Source organism: Thermothelomyces thermophilus, chromosome 1 (genome assembly GCF_000226095.1).
Source record: "Thermothelomyces thermophilus ATCC 42464 chromosome 1, complete sequence".
Lineage (NCBI taxonomy): Eukaryota > Fungi > Ascomycota > Sordariomycetes > Sordariales > Chaetomiaceae > Thermothelomyces > Thermothelomyces thermophilus.
The window spans coordinates 559,202-582,994 of NC_016472.1; the positions used below are offsets into that span (position 1 = coordinate 559,202).

The 23,793-nt window shown below is 57.8% G+C and overlaps 6 protein-coding genes across 6 annotated transcripts; 2 read left to right on the forward strand and 4 right to left on the reverse strand.

Annotated features, from left to right (window-relative positions):
* Positions 1–5,344, reverse strand: MYCTH_75536 (uncharacterized protein). The gene is made up of 2 exons (XM_003658367.1): positions 1,579–5,344; positions 1–1,454 (listed from the first exon to the last, which is right to left on the reverse strand). The coding sequence occupies exons 1-2, from the start codon at positions 4,964–4,966 to the stop codon at positions 1,378–1,380; spliced, it is 3,465 nt and encodes a 1,154-aa protein (XP_003658415.1). The 5' UTR covers positions 4,967–5,344; the 3' UTR covers positions 1–1,377.
* A 1,885-nt stretch (positions 5,345–7,229) lies between these two features.
* On the forward strand, positions 7,230–10,004 carry MYCTH_2141297 (uncharacterized protein; the record flags this gene model as incomplete). Its single annotated transcript, XM_003658368.1, has 9 exons — positions 7,230–7,241; positions 7,593–7,693; positions 7,873–7,943; positions 8,006–8,111; positions 8,177–8,287; positions 8,379–8,657; positions 8,715–8,964; positions 9,018–9,331; positions 9,412–10,004. 9 exons carry the CDS (start codon positions 7,230–7,232, stop codon positions 9,758–9,760), a joined length of 1,593 nt encoding a protein of 530 aa, XP_003658416.1. The 3' UTR covers positions 9,761–10,004.
* A 1,311-nt stretch (positions 10,005–11,315) lies between these two features.
* Positions 11,316–13,668, reverse strand: MYCTH_105575 (ammonium transporter; the record flags this gene model as incomplete). The annotated part of the gene is made up of 4 exons (XM_003658369.1): positions 11,316–12,029; positions 12,132–13,070; positions 13,185–13,516; positions 13,623–13,668. The coding sequence occupies 4 exons, from the start codon at positions 13,666–13,668 to the stop codon at positions 11,739–11,741; spliced, it is 1,608 nt and encodes a 535-aa protein (XP_003658417.1). The 3' UTR covers positions 11,316–11,738.
* Positions 13,669–17,485: 3,817 nt separating this feature from the next.
* Positions 17,486–19,528, reverse strand: MYCTH_2294164 (uncharacterized protein). The gene is made up of 3 exons (XM_003658370.1): positions 19,333–19,528; positions 18,839–19,192; positions 17,486–18,777 (listed from the first exon to the last, which is right to left on the reverse strand). The coding sequence occupies exons 1-3, from the start codon at positions 19,353–19,355 to the stop codon at positions 17,631–17,633; spliced, it is 1,524 nt and encodes a 507-aa protein (XP_003658418.1). The 5' UTR covers positions 19,356–19,528; the 3' UTR covers positions 17,486–17,630.
* Positions 19,529–19,583: 55 nt separating this feature from the next.
* Positions 19,584–20,509, forward strand: MYCTH_2294165 (uncharacterized protein). Its single transcript, XM_003658371.1, has one exon. The coding sequence runs from the start codon at positions 19,772–19,774 to the stop codon at positions 20,150–20,152; it is 381 nt and encodes a 126-aa protein (XP_003658419.1). The 5' UTR covers positions 19,584–19,771; the 3' UTR covers positions 20,153–20,509.
* A 760-nt stretch (positions 20,510–21,269) lies between these two features.
* Positions 21,270–22,532, reverse strand: MYCTH_43356 (glycoside hydrolase family 5 protein; the record flags this gene model as incomplete). The annotated part of the gene is made up of 1 exon (XM_003658372.1): positions 21,270–22,532. The coding sequence occupies one exon, from the start codon at positions 22,530–22,532 to the stop codon at positions 21,270–21,272; it is 1,263 nt and encodes a 420-aa protein (XP_003658420.1).
* Positions 22,533–23,793: the final 1,261 nt, after the last annotated feature.

Consider the following 23,793-nt stretch of genomic DNA (forward strand, 5'->3'; position numbering starts at 1 on the left):
CAACTACACACGCAGGACGGAGTTACGACTCGGTCGATCGACCACGCGAAGCCACAAAAGCAATCATTTTATTGCCCAAATCAATCTCCAGTTTTCCTTTTTTTTCTTTCCTCTCGACAGCCAACGCGAAGCAAATTCCTTTGCCGACGAGTTATCTTCGACACACACTCCATCTCCATCTCCCCACCGGAGCTCCGACCGCCGACCATGGCCAACTTCCTCGCCTCCATCTTCGGCACCGAGCAGGACAAGGTCAACTGCTCATTCTACTACAAGATCGGCGCCTGCCGGCACGGCGACCGCTGCAGCCGCAAGCACGTCAAGCCGTCGTACAGCCAGACGATCCTGATGCCGAACCTGTACCAGAACCCGGCGTTCGACCCCAAGAACCGGATGAACGCGTCGCAGCTGCAGAACCACTTCGACGCCTTCTACGAGGACATATGGTGCGAGATGTGCAAGTACGGCGAGCTCGAGGAGCTCGTCGTGTGCGACAACAACAACGACCACCTGATCGGCAACGTCTACGCCCGCTTCAAGTACGAGGACAGCGCGCAGCGGGCGTGCGACGACCTCAACTCGCGCTGGTACGCCGCCCGCCCCATCTACTGCGAGCTCAGCCCCGTCACCGACTTCCGCGAGGCCTGCTGCCGCCTCAACAGCGGCGAGGGCTGCGTCCGCGGCGGCTTCTGCAACTTCATCCACCGCAAGAACCCCAGCCCGGAGCTCGAGAGGGAGCTCGAGCTGTCCACCAAGAAGTGGCTCAAGATGAAGCCGCGCTCGCGCAGCCCCACGAGGTCGCCGAGCCCGGAACCGACCAGGAGACGGTATTAGATTAGGAGCGCGCTTTCAACAGTGGCAGGTCTGGCGCGCCAAGGGTCCCGCGGCAGGCAGCACAAGAAGAAGAGGTCTTGTTGTGTGTCCGGGGAGAGAGAGAGGTCACGTCTCTATATATGTGGGCATCGAGCGGATCCAAAATGAACTATACCGGAGGTTTCTTGCATTGGAGTTGAGGCGTTAGTGCGGGAGCATGCCAAAGTTGGGGAATCCAAATTCCTGATTATCCTTCTGTAACACGACTGCCGTCGGCAAAGATAGATAGTCATTTACACACGGTTTATCAAAGTTATCGTTGGCTCCTACCAAAGGGTAAATTCTATCAACCCATACATGGTATTTCTCCCGTCCCATCGGCGTCTCGCCGACAACATCCCGCTCAAATCATGGTAGACAAAACACAAGGTACATTCCAGTAGGTGCCTCGTGCTATCGACGCGGGTTACATAAAGAAAAACAAATAACCCACGGCGTACTATATAAGTGACTGTGGGCCTCTGTTCCCTGCTGCGTAATATCCCCCCTTATTCAAGGTCTCACTCATGACATCCCCTTGAGCTTTGGCAACCGCGGCCTATTGACTGGCGCGGGAAGGCAAGCAATGAGCTTGTCGCGTTCTGTTCGCAGTTCAAAGAGAAGAAAAGAAAGAAAAAAAAAAGTCAGCATGCTCTCCTCATGACATCCCCAAAAGCCCACACCTCATCTGCACGCAAGAAAAGATTTGGTTTAAGGCAAACTCACCCTCTTCACTATCAAACAGAATCGAGATGTCGTCATGTTCTCCCGGCAGCTCGGGTAGATCGAGGCACAGGAACGCGGCATCGGCCGCCTGCTGTGCGCCGTCCGCGTCCGGCGCGAGCGTCTTGGGCAGCGGGAACTTGGCGTCGTCGATCTTGAGGCCGGCCTTGCCGCTCCGGCTGAAGGCCTCGAACACGTCGGTGCCCTTGAGGTGGAAGCCCATGCACTGGCCGTGGCTGAAGTCCTCGAAGAAGGCCAGCAGCTGCGACACGCCGTCCTGCTGCACCACCTGGATGCGCGTCGCCCCGGCCTCCCACTTCTTGTGGATGGGCACGACCATGCGGCGGCGCGAGATGGCGAAGGCCGAGGCGGTGCCGTCGAAGAGGATCTTGAAGCCGGTGATGGCGGTCTCGAACGTGTGCAGGTCGTTGAGGTTGGGGAACATGAAGGTGCGGATGGTGGGGGACTGCCGGAGAGTCTCCAGCGCCATGGCGAGACCGGCCGAGAGGCTGCGGGACGAGTTGGCCTCGGTCACGGCGACCGTCATATCGGACTGGGGCTGGCGGAACACCATGAGGCAGCTGGGATTCTGCACATCGAGACGGATCTTGAGCTCGCCCGGGGCGACGTTGATGCGGTCGGTGAGCGTGCCGTCTCGGAACTCGTAGACGACGCGTAGCCTATCGGCGAGCACGCACGAAGGGTTGTTGTCGCCGTCGTTGTCGTAGTTGATCACCCTAACTTTGTTCCACGTCAACGTGGAGAGGGCCATCAGGCCCTTGTCCCGGGCGTCGCCGAACCTCTCCGAGAACCAGACGCCCTGGAGGGCCGCTTCGCCAGAGACGCTCTCGCCCCGATCCAGAGCGGTCCCTATGAGTAAGCTGTGCATCCGCAACCTCTCGGCCTCGTCGGCAAAGGACATCACCATGTTCCCCTTGAACCGGCCGTTGTCGAACTTGAGCGAGAGAGCGGGATCGTTGGTCTCGCTACGCAGGAACCCGAACCGGATCGGTGTTTGGGGGGAGTACACCTGGTTGACGCCGCTCAACGTCTTGGTCCGCGGCCCGGTGACGACCGCGATCCGGTAGCCCTTGTGATAGGTTCGAGGACCGGTAGCCGCCCCCTCCCTGAACAGACGCTCGAACAGGGCGACCTCGCAATTGGGCGTCGATTCCTTGGGGAACTGCCTGGACTGCGGGTCGTTGTCGATGTATTGGAACGCCCGGAGTGTGGACCTGAAGATGCAGCTCTCGTCCTGCCTCGGGTAGAGGCTGGAGTGCACCTTTGCGCTGAAATCATACATGCTCCGCAGCGTGGAATATGCCTGCTGCGCGCACTGTACCAGGAGTAGGAAGCCTCGGGGCAGCCTCACTTCGAAGTTGCAGTTCTCGTTATGCCAGCGGACCTCGTCCCAGACCGGGCCGGTGTTTTTGTTCCCCGATATCCGGAGCTGGACCGACCCGTTCTGACTGGCGAGGATGAAGACAATGTCCGGCTGTGTCTGCGGCCTGGTGATGGACAGGAAGCACGGGAGGTAAAGACGCCGCGACTCTCTGCCTTGCTCCATCAGGAACGCGTCTACCTTGAAGCGGGTAAAGCAGAAAGTGGTCGCCGAATCGGCCAGCGGCAGCGACTCCAGTATAGTCATTCCAGAGGTGGCGTGACTCTGTGCCAGGGCCGAGTTGGAACCGCAAAGCAGAGAGGTAATGTCCTGCGACAATGGCGGGTAGTCGATCCAGACGGTCCTGTCGACCGTCTGGGGGAGGAATGCTTCTTCGGGCGGGAGGAAACCGTTCCGCTTCATGGACCCGGCCAGTTTGCGAAGGCTCGAACCGATCGTGGATCGGACACTGTCGGCCTCCTTGTCGGGTGGGCTCCGCCCGCTCCGGACCACTTCCGGCATCGCCTCCTCCAGGAGCCAGTAACTCTTGGCCAAGTCGGCGTATGCCTGCTGCTTCGCCATATCGTTCTTCATCTGCGATTCCGGGGTGGAAGGGCGATCTCGGATGGCGACCTCCAACGCCGTCCGGCCAGTCAGGAACCACCATAGGGAAGCCCGCGCGAGCTGCTGGGGAGTAGATGAGACAAGCGGCCGGACGCTCTCGGCGTGCAGGCGGAACAGCTCGAACAGATGGCGGGTGCGTGTCACGAACGCATTCATAGCGTCCTCCGACGCGGCCGCCACGACGTCCTGAAGGCTCGTCGCCGCCGCCGCCGCCGCCGCCTGCTGCTGCGTGGGCGAGGCGTAGTCCCTCTCCGCGATCTTGGTCCCTTGTCTCGATGAAGCGAACGGATGGTGGAAACTTGACGATGCTGCCGAATAGAGGGTTGCGGGGCTGTTCTCGACCTTCTGTGCTCTCTTTACAAGCTCTGGCGAGTCCGAGTGTTGGCTTGTCGGAGTATAGGCGTTCTGCGAGGGCGGGGAGTCTCGGGGCTCGGGCGGCGGAGGGGGTTGCATCGGAGGTAACTGCGGGCGTTGTGCCTTGGCTGGAATCGGAGGAGGTTGTTTGGTGAAGGTCGCGGGTGATTGGAGCTGGGAGGGTTGCATCGAGTCCGGCGAGGGGGTCACGGGAGACTCGGGCTCCTGGTCGAGCGAGGCGGACGAGGAATTCATCCGCTGGTGTTGTTGTCGGGACCGGTCTCCCGACGCCGCCCGGACGGCGTTTGCGAAGGCTCGACCTTCGGCCTCCCGCATCTGGGCTTGCTGTATCTCGATGAATGACTTCCGCCTCTCGTCATGAGGGCCGGCGGGAGCACCCAAAAACCGGCCGCCCGAATTCGGGCCCGGTGACAGTCCCGAGCCTGGGGCGTCGGGGTCGGCTGGCAGCCCGGTCTGGGTGCGCCGCAGCCCCCGGCGGAGCTGTGCCTCTATCGCGGCTGTGTGGTCCGACGGGTCTGCGAACGGGTTCTGGGGGCTGCCTCCGAAGCTAGCGGGCTGGGATGGTGCGGCAGAAGGGCTCGGTTTGGGTCTCAGTTTCTTTCGTTTCGACACCTCGATGGTGGGGACGTCACACTCGTCACCGCCATCGCCAATGACTTCCGGTTCTTCGTTTGTGAAATGCACGGCGACGTCCTTCTTTGCTCTCTTTGCCGGGTCGCGCGGCCGCACGGGGTATTCCGCCCGCTGGGGCTCGGCGGCGACCGTGCCCACCTCGTGGGCGTTGGGATATCGGGAGGCGGTCCTGGTGTCAATCTTGGTGAGCGCGGGCGGGCCCGGATGGGCAGCCTGCAGCTTGTCGGTCGATCCGTGCAAGAAGTCGTCCAGGTCGCCGTCGTCGCGGGCTGCCTTGCGGTCGCGGTCGCGGCCAAAGAGCTTGCCCATGATGCGGCGGCTTCTGGTGCCTCGGCCATCGTCGTGTGCAGCGAGGGCGGGGGGTTCGTTCTCTGTCATTTCGGTAGGTCGGTCTGGGATTCGAATCGGGCGGCCCACGTCTTCATGGGGGTGTTCGGTGTTCCCGGCGCCTCAGCCCTGGCGGGAGTCGGGCCTGGACGAGACGGTACTTTGGTTACCAAGAGGGAAACCAAGCATGTGCTCGTGGCTGCTGTCCGCCCGGCAGCCCGACAATTGACTGCAGAGCTGCCAACTAGGCCCGTCGCTGCTGGGCTCCGGGTGTTGCATGTGACCCGATTGCGACAGGAAGAGGCCCGTGTCGGAGAACCGAGAGGTTGATGGAATGTGCTTGCTCGGGGAGATGCAAGAGATGGGAATGGAAATGGGTGCACGGCGGGAAACTCGCAGTGGAAGCGAGTGTGTTGGATTGGACTGGCACGAACCTGCACACCACCCACTCACTCGCCTTGCTTGCTGAGGGCTGCGAATGGATCTGTGGACAACGAACAGGCGGTCGTGTTAGGCGGGGCAGGGGTCGCAAAGCGAGGGATCGACTTCCTAAACAGGGTTCGAAGCGCCGTCTCCTGCGTCGGCATTGGATGCCCAGGGGACCTGAGTCGGACTTGGCCAGCAGCTTTGGGCAGGATTCGACCGAGGATGGGAACGTCGGGGGCCCTGGATTTAGTAGAACCCCCCCTTTTTTTTTCTTTGACCCTGGATTTTTTTTTTTTAATCTGTTGCAACGGCCAAGGTAACTACCGATCTGGCGGAACCTTCAGCAGGGCGATAACTACCTCTTGGAGCGCAACTGGCTCGTACGGCGTAGTGCACTGCCTGAGTACATACAGTATGCACACGAGCAGGTCCCGCACATACACGTAGATGTATGCACGTTGCAGCGTTGCGAGGGGTCGGTCCAGCAGTGCCACTGGACGCTTTTGGACCGCGGTGAACCGTTGTGTTGTTTGACCTGCAGGTCCCCGGTTGCCGTAGCGCGCTCCTAATGGATGATTGGGTTTTCCCACAGGTGAGACGTCGTGGAGCCCGCCACCAAGTGAGCTTGCAGAGTTCAGCCTCCCTCGCGCAAGGGACCGAGTAACTAACTCTCTACATAGTACACAGTAACTACAGGGCGACTTCGTATTGCAGGCCGCCGAGCCTGTACGCGTACGAAGTACTGTACTCCGTATGTATGTACATATCTATGTAACTATATACCTGCATAGTTACATAGTAGCGACTCCATGTAAGATTCGATGGCATTTTCTGGGCATCCTGCTGCTCGCGTGGGAATCAAGCAAGTCTCGGGCGACCCGACGAAGGGCCGCTAATTTGGGAACGGCAGCATACCTGAAACCACTGGGGTCCATTTCCCCGGGCGTTACAGAGCCAGGCACCGCCAGGCACCGCATCCTAATCAAACCAGGCATGGCCCGGCTGCTTTAGCCCAGCGATCATCTACACTACACTAAATTTCTGTTGCAAGCAAATCACGCGCCGCTGCGAGATCATCATTGTGCTCCGCATTGCCGACTGTTGCCTCTCCGACTGGTGTTTGTGACCACGACCACAATCACCACCAAAAATAACAACGACACCACCAACAACAAAACAAACAACACCTTCTCGCCATCCGCACCGGCAGCCTCAAGACGCACCCTGTGTACAGTACAACAGAGCGGTGAGATGTTGGAACAGTAGGTATTCCTGGACGCAATCGAAGCACGAACACAGTAAAATTATCAGGACCGCAGAGGTGGGTATGTATGTATGTATGTAATTGTGTATGTATGTAACTATGTATGTATGCATGTACTGTACACAGCGCTCCTCCCGGCGTAGGCTCTTCATTCTTAGAAACTCAGCACGCGATGGCAGTCTCGTCTACGAAATTTGGACTCATCAACCCCGCCGCCGTGCACCCTTTTAGTGTACCAAGTCGGCTCGTGACTCGTGGCTGAGCGGGATGTGAAAAGTTGTGGAGGCGGAGCGGCTTGTTTCAGCAACCCCGTCGGGACGGAAGCTCGTGTGGGGCCTCCACCCTCCCACCACAGCTCCATGGCAACTCTACCACGTGGGGTGACCAAAAGGGAGCGCGAGCACAGATCATTTAGATTCGAAAAGATTCCGTCCCCGAAATGAAGCCATCTATCTCTCTTGGAAAGTGGCTGAAGCTGTTCACCAGGGATATTAAGAATTATTGGAATGCAAGCCTAGAGCGGGAGTTGTTTTACGTGTTTGTATCGTCCAGAACTATCGAACGTCTCCGCCGTGGCGGTCAGCTTGGACGGTACTGTGTAGTGTACGGAGTAGAGAGAGGATGATGCCGTGGATGGTAAGGGCTCTGAGACTAAGCCCCACGTCATCGCGGCCCTGTCAAGCCGCGGCCCCTCCATTGCCTGCCCCGCCCCAACTTTCGCTCCAGGGCTGCGAATCCCCGTTTTGTTGTCAACTTTCCTCCAGCTTGGTTAGTGCTGCCTGCTTGACGACACAAGCCTTCCCTGCTTCCAGTGCAAACGCTCTGGACACTCGGACTGGCGGTTTTTGTCCTTCTTATTGGCGACATTGAGGGTAGTAGCGCATCGAGGAGCATCTTGACTTGTCCCCAACAATATTTCCTCCCCACCTCCCTACAGCTCTGTAGCTTCCCATTTGACCCCACTTTATTTCTTCTCTCCCTCAACAGCTTTACGCCCACGACGGCCGAAGGGCGCTTTTCGCCCAGAAGAACTTGGGGAAAAATGATGGGACTAGTGTCCGGTCGGCGCCGGACCATTTCGAATGCCAGTGAGTCGCGTGCAGTTTGTTCCGTCACAGCCCCATTCTGAGCACAGAGGACGAGAGAATCTCGTAGAGGGCGGCCCGGTTGACGTGCTCCGGTACAAGACCCGATGCAAGATACCGGAAGCTACCCCAACCTAAAGTCGGCGACCCTCGTACTAACAAGTCGTCTTCTATCCAGGCAGCCGATCGTCCGGCGAGGGAACGGATCCCCAGGAAGATGACACTCTCGTGGTCGAGCCCGAGCAGGGAAACGGTCAGTCACCAGACACAGCGAGTGCATCTGGAGGTGCATAGGCGCTGATCCGTTCGATGCAGTCCTCTCCCACATTATATCCCAGCTGAGGCCCGGCGCCGACCTGAGCCGGGTGGTGCTCCCCACGTTCATCTTGGAACCGCGTAGCATGCTGGAACGGATTACCAAGTACGATCAAGCGATCCTTAACACGGAAAAAGGGGTGATTCATGTGTTCTAACGGCCATGGACAGCTTCATGTGCCACCCCGAAATGCTTCTTCCGATTCCCGAGATCGATGACCCCGTTCAAAGATTCGTTGCCGTCGTCAAGTTCTACCTGAGCGGTTGGCACATTCGTCCGCCGTGAGTCCTCTCCCCCCACCTTTTCCCCCTCTTCAACTTCTCCTTCTTCAGCAATTCGGAGTAAACAGCTAACGAACCACGTGCCATACAGAGGAGTGAAGAAGCCCCTGAATCCTGTTTTGGGCGAAATCTTCACCTGCTATTGGGACTTCCCCGACAACAAGCGGGCCTACTACATTGCTGAGCAAACGTCGCACCACCCCCCAAAGTCGAGCTACTTTTACATGGTTCCGGGTCACAACATTAGGGTCGACGGGACACTCAAGCCGAGGAGCAAGTTTCTGGGCAACTCCGCTGCCAGCATGATGGAAGGCACGGCCATACTGTCGATATTGAACCGCGGCTCGGATCCCTCCAAGGGCGAGCGATAGTGAGCACTTCCCCTCCGAGCAGCCGGACGACAACAGGACTGACCATCCCCGATCAGCATCCTCACACAGCCGAACATGTACGCCAGGGGCATCTTGTTCGGCAAGATGAAGTACGAGCTCGGCGACCACAGCTTTGTGCGGTGCCCGGAGACGGGGCTATCCGCCGACATCGAATTTAAGACCAAGGGCTGGGTGAGCGGCACCTACAACGCCATTGGCGGCGTCATCAAGAACGATCTCACCGGCGAAGTCCTCTACGAACTATCAGGGCTGTGGAGCGAGGAAATGTTCCTCAAGGATGTGAAGGTTCGTTGGCCTCCTGATCTCACAGCTGCCGCAAGCTGACTCCGGACGGACAGACCGGGCAAAAAGAGATGTTCTTCAACGCGTTAAAATCGAAGCCCAGCCCTCCCCTCTGCCGCCCCATTGAAGAGCAAGAAGAGCGGGAATCGCGGCGGCTGTGGGCCAAGACGGCGCAGGCAGTCAAGGAGCGCAATCACGAGCTCGCGACCGAGGAGAAGACCAAGATCGAAGAGGTGCAGCGCGAAGAGGCCGCCAAGCGAGCCCAGGACGGGGTTGAGTGGCACCCTAGGTTATTCCGGGCAGTAAAGGGCGGCCCCGGCGGTCCGGATGAGGGCCAGGAGGATCTCGAGTGGATCATTAATGCCACAATGTAAGACGCCCCGGTCCTCGGCCGCGAGAAGGCATGATGATGATGTTGATGACGACGACGACGTGTTAACATGATGGCAGAAACGGATCAACAACCGAAGAGCAAGCGGCGCAGATCATGGCCATCTACCCGATAGTGAAGGGGCAGAAACCCAATCAGAAGAACGCGATACCCCCTAGAGCGTCATTAGGCGAGTCATCGGCAGGGCATACAGCGCCGCAGAGCGGCGAGGCCGACCTGATAGATCTTGGCGACGACGGGTCAACATCACAGCGGCCGTCACAAAAACAGCCGCGAGCCTTGGCGAGCCGCAGCCAGGACGGCCCTCTGCTCGATTTCCACAAGGACATGGAGAAGGACCTGCCGGGAAGCATCAAGAGGACTGATTCGACCGAGTCGGACGACGATTTTGTTGACGCTCAGGGGTAAGGTACGTGCGAATTTTTGGCTCGTTACCCAAGCAACGAACCCCTTCCCACGCCAATGGTGGGTGAATCACCAAAACGCGGTCTGGCATTTAGCGATTGGGGTGGCGGAGTGTGGTGGCATTGGGTGCCGTGCATTCGCCAGCTGAAAATATCAGAGATGTCGTAGTCGGCCGGGTTGAGCTTGTAGACGTGATACCTCACCTTAGAATTACTTGCATTATATATATATATATCCTTATCTGCAGACACTTATCTACTCCCTTGTCCATCTCTGTTCGCTGGCGCTGAATGATCATCTTCGAATGGATAGCAATGGCCCATGAGAAGAACCCCACGCTCTCACTCTCCGTGTTCCCTAAATCCGAGTGATGTGATCAGGCTTTCTCAGGCTGTCTTCAGGTAATATAGTGTTTGAGTATGCCCCTTTGGCCTAACCCCTCTCCCTTCGACTCTCTCCCAAGTACGGAGTACATGTTGCAGCAACGCCCGGCTAGCAGTGCCTCGTCCGCCTGACACCTATCAGTGTACGAGTCGTCCCTACCACAACCCATTCCTAGCTCTTTTGTTAGCTGGCGGTCTCACGTCAGCGGCAAGCTGCGATTCGTCGCGTCCCCTGATTTCCGTCCCCCAATTTCCGTCCCCCACACATGCATAAATGATCTGGTTCGTTTTCTTCTCAAGTCGACTCTGGACAATGAACGGTCTATAGGTCCAGGAAAGGAAACGGGAAGGGTCATGAGGCGGAGGGAGCAGTTCCTCGTGCGGTTCACAGAAAATGGGGATTCTGACTTTCTGTTTTCTCTCTCCATTCTTATCCTTTCTCCCATCTAAGTTCTCTCCCATACTTCCTTCCCCCATTTTGCTTTTTTTCTTTTTCGTTTCACTTTATTTTCGTTTTTGTTGCTTTGTTGATTTCTTTTTTTACCATGACGGGCCGGAACTGATGTCTTTCTACGCCTCTAACGGTATGTACCTCGCGTAGAGAGAGACTCTTGTCATCCCGCACACGGTGCTGCTCACACGGCTGCTCAGCGCCGCTCTCGCTCCCCGCCCACTCGACGAGGACGGCGCCAGGGGGGAACGACCATCCATCCATCTTGGCAATCACCGGGGGACGCGTCGGCTCCGGGACCATATATCCCGGAAGCCCGGGCGGGGGTTGAGCGGGGTTCCCATCGGGCCGGCCCTGGCTCCACTTTGCCCACCATCCTGCCGGAACCGTTCGTCGGTCTTCCTAGATCCGGGCAATCACAAGAGCCGATATAGGACCGCATCTTGATCCCCAGGGTGTCAAGGACGGTGCAGGTGATCGAACACGGAGGCACCAGCTGCGCTCTCATCCGTTCTTCTTCCATCGTCTCTTTTTTTCCTCCGGAGATGTATCATCCTGACTCGTTGTTTTAATCTCTGGTCTAGAACACCACAGATCAGACGATCTAAGCTCCAATGCCAGCCCCAACATCCCAACGTTTCTCCCCCAAAACAGCATAGCATCAGACGATGGTGACACACTCCGCGATTTACCCGAAAATACTCGACTCGACTGATCCCGCAATCCCAACCAAGAATTCTCTTTTGACGATCAGGCAGCGATAGCCACCTGGGGGGTATTATACAACAACAACAACACCACCAACCGACATGCTAGCGCTGATACCCAAAAAAAATAAGGCCAAACGGACTAACGAGGCGCCAATATGAAACAGAGAGCAGAAAAAAGCGGAGGAAAAAAAAGGAGGCGTCCCCGCGGTCTCCAAAAGACCGATAGCGGCAGGCGGACTCGCGCCCTTCTCATGGAGTCTCTTCCGCAGCAAACAAACCGGTTGTCCCATGCAAAGAGGAACGTCCACACTCAATCCCTCTCAAGCCTGAGAGGCCCGCCCGTAAATAGAATCCCAAATTTGTGCCCTGGGCAAAAAAAAAAAAAGCAACCAAACAACGCTTAATAAAGATAACAGAAGAAACTCGCAGACACGTGATCATTGAGTAGCCTCGGCAGCAGGCGGCTTCTCACTGATCGTATCTGGCACTGCCACCGGTTTGGCAGCGGCGTCTGTAGAATCCGGGTGCGAGAGATCTCGCTCGGGCGGCGGGGTGGCGGGCGCACTGCTGCTGGTTTGGCCCTTCTCGGAACCGGTCCCGGGGGCGCGGAGGCGTGCGCTGTCAACGAGGTCCTGGTGTCCGGCAATGCCGTGCTGTGGTATGACCACAACACCGTCTTCTTTCGGGTCGCGCTCGGCGGGGGTCCAGGCGAGGTAGTCACGGCGGACCTGTTGAGAGGTATCAAGGTTAGCAAGAGAGGTCGGCGGAACCGGGTAATACTACACTGAAGAAAGAAAGAAAAAAAAAGAGAGAGAGAGACGCAAACATACCTCGACATAGTCGTAGGCAAACTCGCCGTGTTGGTCGTCATCCATGCCGAGGAGTTCGGCCTCAGAAGACGCGCGCAGATGCAGGCCCGGGATGAGATCGATAATCTTGGCGATGAGCGCCGACATGACGAAGGAATAGCCGCACGCGGCAACAACGAAGGCGACCTGCACGTAGAGCTGGCGGTAGTGGTGGTTGAGCCAGCCGCCGGTGGCGCCCAAGTTGACGCCGTCCAGGCCGATGATGTAGTCGGCCGCGAAGAGGGCGTTGAAGATGAGGCCGACGATGCCGCCGATGGCGTGCTCAGCGAACACGTCGAGCGCGTCGTCGATGCCGATCATGAACTTGATCTTGGTTCCAAAGTTGCACGCAACTCCCGACACAACGCCCAGCACGATGCTCGCCCAGGGGGTGATGACACCCGAGGCCGGGGTAGCCGCCACCAGTCCCGAGATGGTGCCCGAACACCAGCCGACGAGCGACCACTTCCTGGCGAGGCGGAAATCGAGTAGACACCAGGTCATGGCGGCAAACATGGCCGTCAGACAGCTGTTCCAGCAGGCCATGGTGGCACGGAGGTTTGCGCCGAAGGCCGAACCGCCGTTGAAGCCTAACCAGCCAAACCACAGCAGGATGGTGCCGAGGGTGATGAGCGAGATGTTGTGCGGGCGGAAGTTGAGCATCATTTTCTCGTTGCGGCGGCCGAGCACCCACGAGTACGCCAGGGCCGAGACGCCGGAACCGATCTCGACGGGCCCGCCACCGGCATAATCGAGCACGCCGTATTTGAAGGCCCAGCCGTTGGCACCCCAGACCCAGTGCGCCAGCGGGCAGTAGACGAGCGTGGCCCAGAAAAAAGTGAAAATCATGGCGGGGACGACGCGGCCGCGTTCGGCAGTGGCTCCGATGACGAGGGCGGCTGTGACGGCGCAGAATTGCATCTAAAAAAATCGTCGGTCCCCCTTCCGTTAGCCCCAATACAGGCCACAAGATGAAAAACAACACCCGCCCTTCTCTTCCCCCGATCCAAGTTTCGTGGCCGTAAAGGTCCGTACCTGATAAAAGGAATACAGCAGCTCGGGGATCAGCGGCGACCCAGGGCTGGGCTCGCCCAGGGTGTTGCGCAGGCCAAACTTGTCGAGATTGCCGATGAAGCCGTTGGTCGCGGTGCTGCTGAGCGCGAGGGAGTAGCCCCAGAAATACCACTGGAATACGACGACGCTGAAGGACATCATGACGACCCAGATGAGCGACAGGGCCGACTTTCGGCGGGCGAGGCCCGAGTACAGGAAGGCGATTCCCGGCACCATCAAGAGCACCATGGCCGCGGAAATGATGATGTAGGCTTGGTCACCCGCATCGAAGGGCGTGTTGAGGTTGTCGACGGCTGGTCAAGCACGGGAGCGGCGTTCCTCGTCAGTCATCCCGTGGTTCTCAGGCTGTTGTTTTGAGGGGCGCATTGTGTCTGTCGGGGAGGGTAAATTGCAGCTTACTTGGGTCGGTGCCAACATGTTCGCTACTACCGTCGTTGGTCGACATTGTGGGCGGGCGTTAGGTCCTTGCGGACCAAGAGTGATTGTTGGATGAGAGCTTAAAGGGAATTTTCGCAGATGTCGCAGGCTAAGAGGTGAAGAAAAGATCGGCCGGTCGGGGGAAGAGCAACTCTCGAACTTGTACGGTGTCGGGTGGGAGTGGCTCTGCTCTAGAAGGACTGAGGCGAGTTACGTTAGAGGAGGTGGCTGCCGTCGATGGGCTTCTAGGCTGGGAAGGTACACAGCAGGGTTGGAAGGAAGGGGGAGCTTGATGTCTATAGAGGTGGGACGGCATGTTGGTATATAAAAGGCGTGTGCTCGTATACAAGTAATAAGACGTAATAAGACCCATTACAAGACGGCGAGATAAGGTCAGCTTCCTTGCCTTAGTCAATGCCCTATCTGTCCCGACGAGTGGGGAGCAGCGGCGGCCCGGTATGTTCGGCAGGTGCGAAAGTATGTATGTACTGTACATGGTACTTACCTGCACCCCATGTCAACGACCCCATGCAGCCCGCAAGTGTGAGGGATGAGGGAAGGTGCGTGTTTATGCGATCCCGGCGTGGATAACCTAAACTTACCACCTGGTACCCGCTACTATCGGATGGATGTACTGTACATACCTTACTAGTATGTATATATCTTGGTATGTCCACCACTCCCGCGCTTTCTCGTGTGGGAGCCCGCCAAAGTGGGAACGAGGGTCGCGCCGAATGGCACTGACGGTCCCGGGCTCCCCAATCATTTCAGCCAATTCGAACTTTGCGTTGCTTCCCCGACAGTGCAAACCGAATTACCTCTTTCCTTCGTTCCTTTGATGTCACCGGGGTTCGAGCTGGGAGCGTAGCAAAAATGGCCTCGCATGAAAGTCTGTCTCTTATCACCCGCTGCCTGTCGCCCGTTGCCCGGCGCCTCTCTGGGGTGCCCCGGGTAGGCTATCCACAATTGCTGAGAAGGGTTAGCGCGCCGGGGCTGGGTGGCGTTCCAGCGGGTGGGAGGAACCCCCCCCTTCCGGGAAACTGCTCAATCACACCCTCGGAGGCTTTCCATGAACGTGGTAGACTGGGGAAACGGGATGTACTATGTATGAAGTAAAACGGAACAATGCGTTCTGGCCCTTCTGGATCTCGATTTGTGTCTTGTCAAAGACGTAGCATTTTCTCCAGCTGCGGATCTCGCTGTCTCAGATCAAAAACGCAATGGCATATACACATGCAGAGAAGCCGAGAGAGTGCTGGGCCAACAACCCACTGCGAGTACGGAGTAGTTGTGGTATCATCCGTTAAAATTAACCTACGGAGCACGTGACTGCATTAAGATGCGAAGACGCTTCGCACGCTAGGCTATTGAATGAATTACAGACTCGGGCGCCCGCTTGTAGTTTGCTTCAAAGTGAGCCGAGTGAAATCTTTCCCTCGCCAGACCAAAGCTTGCTGCTCCTCGATACCGCCACTCGTCAATCGCAGGTGCTGGTTGAAGCTAGGTGCACTACACATACTCTTCACGATGACATCTCCAGGGGCCATACTTAATTTTTAGTGTACTTAACGTGCACTGATGTATACAACCTGCAACGTTGGAAGTTCCGACCTTGACGTTGATCGTGTGGATCGTGTGGTGGAGAGGGGCTTGGAAGATCCCCACATTTCAGCCAATGAAGCTTGGCGATCCAAGAATTGGGGTTCTGAATGCAGGGCGTGCGGCTCGCCTTGCGGTTACCACCTTGCCCTTGGCAGTGTATATCCCCCCTACAAGTACAGCTTGTTTTAATGCCAGTAACAACCCCATTCTCAGCTGATGGGACGCGCAGGCCACAAGCAGCCACGCAACACAAGGCGAGCCGCCCAGGTCTGCTACACTACACAGTAACTCTCTGTAGGCTCAATTCGCCCCGGGGACGCCGAAGTCGGCTTCCGCCCCCCCCTTCTCTTTGCAAGACTCGACGAGTTCCTCACAAGATTGCAACCAGACTCCGCAAACTCCGCTCCCAGCAAGGACATGACACGAGTCCCGTCAATGCCCAATGCCCAACCGCGGTTTTTCCCGACCGCGTCGGCGCTGGAAGGGGGCCAGGCGAGCGGGCAGTTGCCGAGCTATGGGCCAAGCCGGGAAGCGTGGGGCTTGTGGTTTCTGTTACGAGATAGTTTTCGTTGAGGCTCAGCGCGGGTCTGGACAAGAACGAACCTCCTACCAAGCGGCAGGGACGGTCAGGCCAATCACAGCCCGAGATCTTTCTTATCTCTCGACCCACATTTTTTTCTCGAGATCTTCCAATACGCGCCCTGGACCGGGGCCCTTCCCTGCGCAGCTTATCAGGTGGAGCCTTGGGCGTCGGGAAAACAAAGTGATTTTGAATCACCGCGCTGACTGACGGTTTGCTGACTGGTCACCTAAAAAACTCTTCTGGCGAGATATGAGCCAGGAGCTAGCCGATGAACGGCCGGGCTGCCTCTGTTAAGCAATTCAGCCCGGTGAAGGGAGGATTCTGTATTTCCGAAGGGGCAAGATGGAGCATTTCATCTTCCTTTGCTGCTTTAATTAATTCTCTGTTCCTCAATTTGGAAAGCCTTTGGCGTCGTGACAAATGGTTCGCTGGGCACTTGACGTTGGCGATCGCTAACCGGAAGCTGAGCAGGGGAGACGCGGAGCACTCCAGGAGATACCGAGTACTCCGCGCGGAGGAGGTATAATACTAGGCTCCCTTGTTGGCAAGCTGCTCATCGAAACCAATGCGCGCCCCAAGGAAATTGCGCCTTCTCCGGCTTGGAGACGGCCCGCCCTCCTGTCATCATCAAGCGATTCGAGAGAATGCGCTTATTTTGGGCGCCGTGCTTGTGCCAGAGTTGCCAGAAACTCGACCCCAAACTGACGGGCTGCAAGCTGCTGAGAGGGGACCGTATACTAAGACCATACATATATGTACCTGCTATCCTGATACGACGACAGCTCGCTGATATAAGAGAGAGCTTTTTTTTTTTTTCTCCCTCTGCTGCCTCCCTAGTTCCCAGACTCCTCGGCATTCGCGAGCCTGCTGCTGGATTGACGGCATCATATTATTATAGAGTGAGGGAGATAAAAGATTGATCGAAGTACCTGGAGAGGATATGGAGGCAGGACATATATATATATATAAGAAAGTTGTAGGCAGGGAAGAGAAGGGAAGGGAAGGGAAAGAAAGAAAGGATGGGAGGGCGGTCGTATATTTCTAAAATGCGGCTCAGGAAGCCTCACTTCGGGACGAGCAAGGTTGGTCTTGCAAAGGACGGCTAGCATCCCAACATCGTAAGAGAGACAGCGGCAATGATGTAGTAAAGGAAGGCAGCTTTTTGATGGGCTCGTCAAGTGCGTTATATGGTAATTACTATCTTTGAGGTATATCAGACATTGTCATGTGTTTGGCAGCCTCGACTTAGATAGTCAGGGGTTTCAGCCTCGAACTCCAGGAACCTGATTGCTTTCCTTCTAGGTGAGTGGTGGTAGAGAATACCTCCTCAATCACACTAACTTCCTCGCCGTTCTTCGAAAGAATTGAAGCGAAAAGAAGCAAACTCATCCTTGACCAGCGCCAGCAGCCGATGCATGTTCTACCGTACCGTACTAGATGTTCCTTCCTGTCTGCCTCCCTGCTTGCTTCACGCTTCCCCATCTCACCTAGTCCTCTGACCCCAGGAAAAGACATGAGTGTAAAGGAAGCTGAGCAGATAGGCTGTGAGGGAGACGAGCGTCACTCACCACCGCGTCCATCTGGCGGGCATCAATGAACCTTCCGCGGAACCGAAAATTTGATCGAACTGCTCCCTCCTCAAGAGATGAAAGAACCAAGCGCCAACCCCCCCCCAGGGTTCATCCTGCAAGCAGCCAGATTCCCGACGATCCCTTCCCGTGGTGGTCACGCGCAGCCGTATCCCCACGATACGAGCACGACACGCGGCCGCTGTGAACAAAAAGGGCAGGTAGTTCAACGCCGCCTCAAAAGATCAACAGAGCCTCGTCATCCTTTCCTCTGGCAACATCATACATGAGGATCGTGTGGTCCTTGTAGTGCAATATGAGCCGGTACACGGTCGATGCCGACGGCACGGACGCCTCGGTCTCCGGCCTCAGCTCGAGCGCCTGACTGCGCCGAGACGGCGCCGGCGACATGGCGACTCCAATCAGGGTGCACGCGGGACGTAACTTCTTGTCCTCCTCTTCCTTGCGAGGCAGGACGCACTCCACTCGGAACCCATGCCGTACGGTTGCCATGTGCAGCCGCCTGGCCGTCCTTGTCAGCGTCAACAGAGCGACGCGCCCCGTGGGCGAGCCGGCCACGACCAGGCTCAGTTCGGGCACGTGGATGAGCATGCTGAGGCGCTCCGAGTACGCCGGGTGGAGGTCCCATGGCGCGCCGGCGCCTCCAAAGTGGTTGCTGTGGGTGATCAGATACTTGCACTCGACGCAGGGTGCTTCGCGGTCGAAGGGCTGGAGCTCGACGTCAGTCGGCGAGGTCCGGAGTAGGCAAAAGCCCTTGACGACATGGCTGGGCAGGTCAGCCTTGGCGAAGTCAACGTGTTTCGTCCTGCGCTGCCTGTCGCTGTACTGCCCGTTGAAGTACGCATGCGCGGCGAGGTTATCGCCTAGCGGTGGCGTCTCACCGAAGCTGGGGATGATGGATCGGCTCATCTGGGTATCACCGGATAAGTCGTGAAAGCAGGAATCAGGAATCCCCACAGGCTGGGTGATGGTCAACCACCTGTCGGGCTCCTGGCCTGCGGCCACAGAATGCAGCGGCCCTTCCCCTTCGGCTTCCCGAGGGTCTGTCATGCAGATACCTTCGTCGTCTTCGGAATCGCTCACCCAAGCGTCCGTGAAATCGTCCTCTTGGCACTCGGATTTCGCGGCATGCGTCCTGGCATAGTCGAGCCGAGTGTGTCGCTGCCGAAATATGTTGTCCGGGTTCGGTGAGAACCCCTTGACGTAGTACAGGCTGCAGGTGACGTCGAGCCACAGCCGGCTGGTTGACTCGGACTTGGTGACGGGAATCACCTCCCCAGCAGGAAGGCCGAGCGCTTCACGGACCGTCTTCACGGGCTGGAAGCTGCTGTAGGGCAGGACCAGGACACCCCAGCCCCTCACACTGCAATGAAATATGTCAGCATAGCTTCAGGCCGAGCAGCCTGGCGGAGAAGCACGCATACCCGTGAGCCATCTGAGGTTCCCTCGTATAAGCGTCGGGCCACCGGATAGGCTGCGTGCCGACATTCCATATGTCGAGGATCCACACGGTGCCGATAATGTCAACAGCAACCACCTTGTCTGCGTTGCCGGTCTCGTCATCCAGGAAGCAGATGTTGGGAATGTTGTTACCCCCTCGGCCAGTTGGGAGAATGATCCGCCACGTCCTCGACCTTTGCTGAAGGTGTTTCTGCAGCTGGAGCGCGGGCAGGCCGGAGGTGGTCCTCGGGGAAGGCTCTTGGACAAGGAGCGCGAAGAGGTCTGTGGTGCGTGTCTTGAGAGCAAAGGCGAAGACGGTCACTTCGTGAAGGTTCGAGCTGACGGCAATCAGCCGTGACTTGGAGTGGATGGCAAGACCCCATGCCGACTTGCCCACGTTCTCGTGAAAGAAGGGTTTCGGGTGTGTCCACTGGCGGGAAGACGACGCGCCTTGGCTGCGCCCCTGGCTGCTGCTTACCTTGATGAAGCGGACGATGGCATGAGTGTAGTATGCAACCACGTCGCCGTCATCATACGCCATCAAGACGATCTCCAGATCCCCAAGATTTCCGACGATTATGTGGTTGATCTGATGCGGGAAGCGGCGATCCAAGGCTCCGCCGCACTGCTGGCCTAGCTTTGACTGCCGCGGGTGAAGGATCAACGACGGAGAAGGAAGGATCTTGGGCGCAGCTCTCCGGGGCTGGTAGACATAGATTCGATCTTGGTATGCCGCGAAATAGAGCTGTATGATCGCCCCGCCGGCCTCCCCCCCCCCACCCGGGAAGAAAACGCATCAGCATATCCAATCGCCATTTGTCTTCCGACGGGACATGGGAGGGTCTTACATTGTACCGTTGTGAGAGAGCCGTGAGATTGTTCCTCGTGGTCGCGATTCTTGGGAAGCCGTGCTGGGCATGGTTCGGGTCGGTCTCGAGTCCTTCCCCGGGGCCGGTGTCCCATTCGAAGGCATCCGCCATCGCGTCTTCGCTTTCGTCGATGAATTGCTCGTCATCTTCCTCGTCCACGTCGGACTCATCGTCTTCTTCAAACCCCATGTCGGCTTCATGGGGCACCTCGGAGACGAAGATTTTGAGGTCGTCGAGAACATCGGCGCCGAACTAGCCCAAGCAGCGAGGAGGGTCAGCCAACCGGGCCCACAGAGACGAGAGCGATGCGTATCGAGTCGTTGGTTCAAGATGTCGAAAGCAGAAAAACAACAGCTTGGTCCATCACCAAAGCTCGGAATGTTGAGAATTGACACACTACCAGAGGCATCCTCGATGTCTCTCGTGTGAGGCGGCGCAACAGACTTACCCTGCTCTCAGCAGTCTGGACAAAGCAGGTCGGGCTGACATAGAGTTCGTTGTGGATTTCACTGCCGGCTGCGGCTCCCGAATTCATCGTCATGTTCCGTTGACCGATCCGCGGGCGACCAGGAGAGCGCGGGACATCGTTCGCAGCAAGGCGGCGGCGAGGGCGATGGGCAGTGGTTCTTGGTGGCGATCACAAAGGTATTAATTATTATTTATCGATTGGGACCCGAGCGCGGGACCAAGCTAGTACCTAGCTTGAGCTCGCCAGCGTTGGTGCGAGCTACCCTAGGTAAAGGGTGCCTCGTTTTTTAACTATGAACGTTTGTTGGGCGGTCGGCGTGTTTGGAAGAAGTTAGGAGAGGGGGGATCAGTGAGCTCATCGCATGGTCAGGCAGGCAATAGGGAGTTATCGATAGGCGGGGAAGTGGGACTGCTTGGGCTCTGACCATGCACCTTGCTGGACAACCTAGGCCAAACACGCGATTGCGGGGGTTGTCTGCCTACATTACGTACCTCAGGTAGTTAGCTAGTTCATGTGCATTTGCGTATATGTATATACACACGAACCATATCGAACAAGTCACTATTAAACGGTTTTTTTTTTCAAATGGAAGTCTTGGATAAATTTAACCGTGCTTCACCATCAGCCATAATATAGGAGCTCCGACTTGGGCCGAGCTGCGAATGATATAAGGGAGCAACACGTGAAGACTGAGAAGAAGTTGGCATTCGACCAAAGTGATGAATGAATCTGATGAAAGATGTAACACTCCGAAGTGCGCAAGGTAGTGTTGGGATCGTATTCTCGCTGTATCCAGAAGACAAAACAGAAAAAGCAGCCTGATTGAAACGAAGAGCCTTTATCCAATATCCAATACGCCATCCCGTGTGTCCGATTTCATGGGGAGACCTGTCCCTATTTCAAACCCAACGACGCCTGTATCCTGTTGACCCGGCAAAGAGAGATCATTGAAGCGACAAACAGCACTGGACGAGAAAAGACAGAGAAGGGCGGAAAATTTAAAGCCGTGTTGTTGACCTGACCCAACTCCTGAGCGCCTTGCCCCATTATGCTCCTTTTTGCCATCTCCTCCTCCCTTCAGGTGGTGGTGCCAGCTCGCATCAGCTCGGTCAGGTCCTTCAGCCGGTAGTCCAGCACCGGGGTGACCCAGTCGTCCTCGAGGAGGGCGTACGTCTCCGTCTCGTTATGCCGGGGCTTGCGCGGGTTGAGGGCCCAGTAGCCGAAGTCGGCGTCGATGGTCTTGAGGTAGCGGAGCAGGTTGTTCCAGTAGTTGGCGTCGCCGCGGCCGGGCGAGCGGGGCGCGCCGAACTCGCCCACCCAGACGGGCGCCACGTCCCCCTCGACCAGGTAGGCCCAGTTCTTGCGCGCCGACTGGACGAAGCTCGGGTACGACCGGGTCGCGTACCGGCCCCCCCAGCTGCCCCAGCCGCTCCACGAGTAGACGTGGGCCGAGTAGACGACGCGGTCGGGGAGGTCGAGCACGACGGGCCGCGTGGCGACGCCCGTCAGGTCGTTCTGCGACTCGGTGCCGCCCACGATGATGAGCCAGTCCGGGTTCATGCGGAGCAGCCGGTTGCCGGCCCTCTCGGCGGCCGCCGCCCAGCGCGCCCAGGGCATGGTGCCCCAGAGGCCCCGGACCTCGTTGCGCAGGTCGGCGCCGATGACGAGCGGGTTGTCGGCCAGCCTGGCCATGACGGTCTCCCAGTGCTCGATCCACTGGTCCTCCGTCTGGCGGACGCGGCACAGGGCGGCCGGCAGGTGGTCGTTGGCCCAGCCGGCGTCGCAGGGGTCGGCGCCGCAGCACCAGGTCGCGCTCGTGATGTGGTTGTTGACCACGACGGCGACGCCCTCGGCCGTCAGCGCCTCGACGACGGCGACGTAGACGTCTAGGGCCCGCGCGCCCGCCAGGTCCGGGTTGGCGGCCACCAGGCGGGCGTCGACGGGCGGGTTAGTCGCCACCATCTCGTCCGAGTAGGGCAGGCGGACCGAGTTGAAGCCGAGCCGGCGCACGGCCCGCGCGATCTCGCGCCGGTGCCGCACGTCCAGCCCTCCCGGCACCATCAGCTCGTCGCTCGCCCCGTACCAGTTGACGCTCGCCAGCTTGAACCGCCGCCCCCGCGCATCCACCACATCGCGCCCGCGCGTGCGCAGCGGCAACGTATAGTGCGGTGATGACAGGAACGTTCCCTCGACCGGCGGTGGGAGCGGCCGCTGGGCGAAGAGGCGCGACGACCGGTCGGGCGTCCAGGGGGTGCGCAGACGCGACTCGGTACGGTAGAGCTGCAGAAAGAATAAGGCGGCGGCCCCGAGAGCGGCGACGGTCAGGAGAAGCGCGAGCATCGGCCGGCGATGATGGCGATGGTGATGGCGGTGGCGGAGAAATCGAGAGGGGGAAGAGGGGGAAGAGGGGGAGAGGAGGCTGCAACTTCGTGTTCGACTCGGTCCCCGTTGTTCTCGGGATGGTACCGGTGCCGGGAGCTGCAGCGGCGATGGCGGGTCATCGCTTGTTGTCGGGAGGGCGATCGGTCTGCTGCGCAGCGGTAACCAGAACATCCTTGTAGCGGGTCACGGCCGGGCCCAGAGCTCGCTAAACCAACTAAATCGGGTGCGAAGTTGTGGGCGGTCCCGTCTTGGCGCGGCCACCTCGTGAACTATGTACCAACCTAGGGAATTAATTAGTGGGCTGTCTGCGACTTCCTAGTGCAAAGGTAACTAATTAACTGAGGTGCCTGACTCCCGTACTTACGTAGGTAGATACCGTATATGCGTATTTGAGGTACCAATTAGTAGTGAAGGGAGATAGTAGTGCCTTGCAGCACTGATTCCGTGCAACAACAGTACTCCGTACTGGCTGGTGGGTGCTGATTCAAGCCAGGCGCTCCTCCGGTTCTCAAACGGGCTGACGAACGGGAGGTGTCTCGAGTTCTGGATACCTAGGTTTGGCAGCAACGTCTAGAGTAAAGACGAGCGGAAATTCGGGCATCAAGGCGGCCCGAGTGAGCGCCCCGAGATTTTCTCCTGCAAAGTTAGGCACAGCTGCAGCTTGGAGTGCAATCCCGTACACTGCAAGGCGATGGTATGTATGCTTTACACCTATCGATTTCTCAGCCAGAAATCCGAGGGAATGCCCGCCGTGCCACGTCTCAGCATTCCTTCACCAGCTGCCGGCATTGTCGACCAGCATCCCGCCCGCCGTTATCAAGTTGCAGCGCGGGAATCCCAAGACGCTTAAGATAGGACAAGCCTACCCGCATACTCTACAAACGGCCCGGAGAGGAGAGGAGGAAAAAAAGCAAGAGCTAGGCACCGACACCTTTCCCATAACATCGAAAACATCGAAGCACGAGGAATTAAAAAAAAAAAAGGAAAAGGGGGCGGGACAGGCAAGCCGAGAGAACGTGGGAAGGCCAGAAGTGCCTTACCTCGAGAAGAAATGCGAGCCTCGGATGTATTCGATGTTCAATGCCGACGGCGGGCGCCGTCAGCCAGGAACGAGCAAGAGCCGAGTCGGCAGATCCGTGGCGTAGTGCAATCGGCCGGCACCGCGTACACGACACCCCCGTAACGGATGGATCGTTTCTGAGGACCAATCAATCGCTTG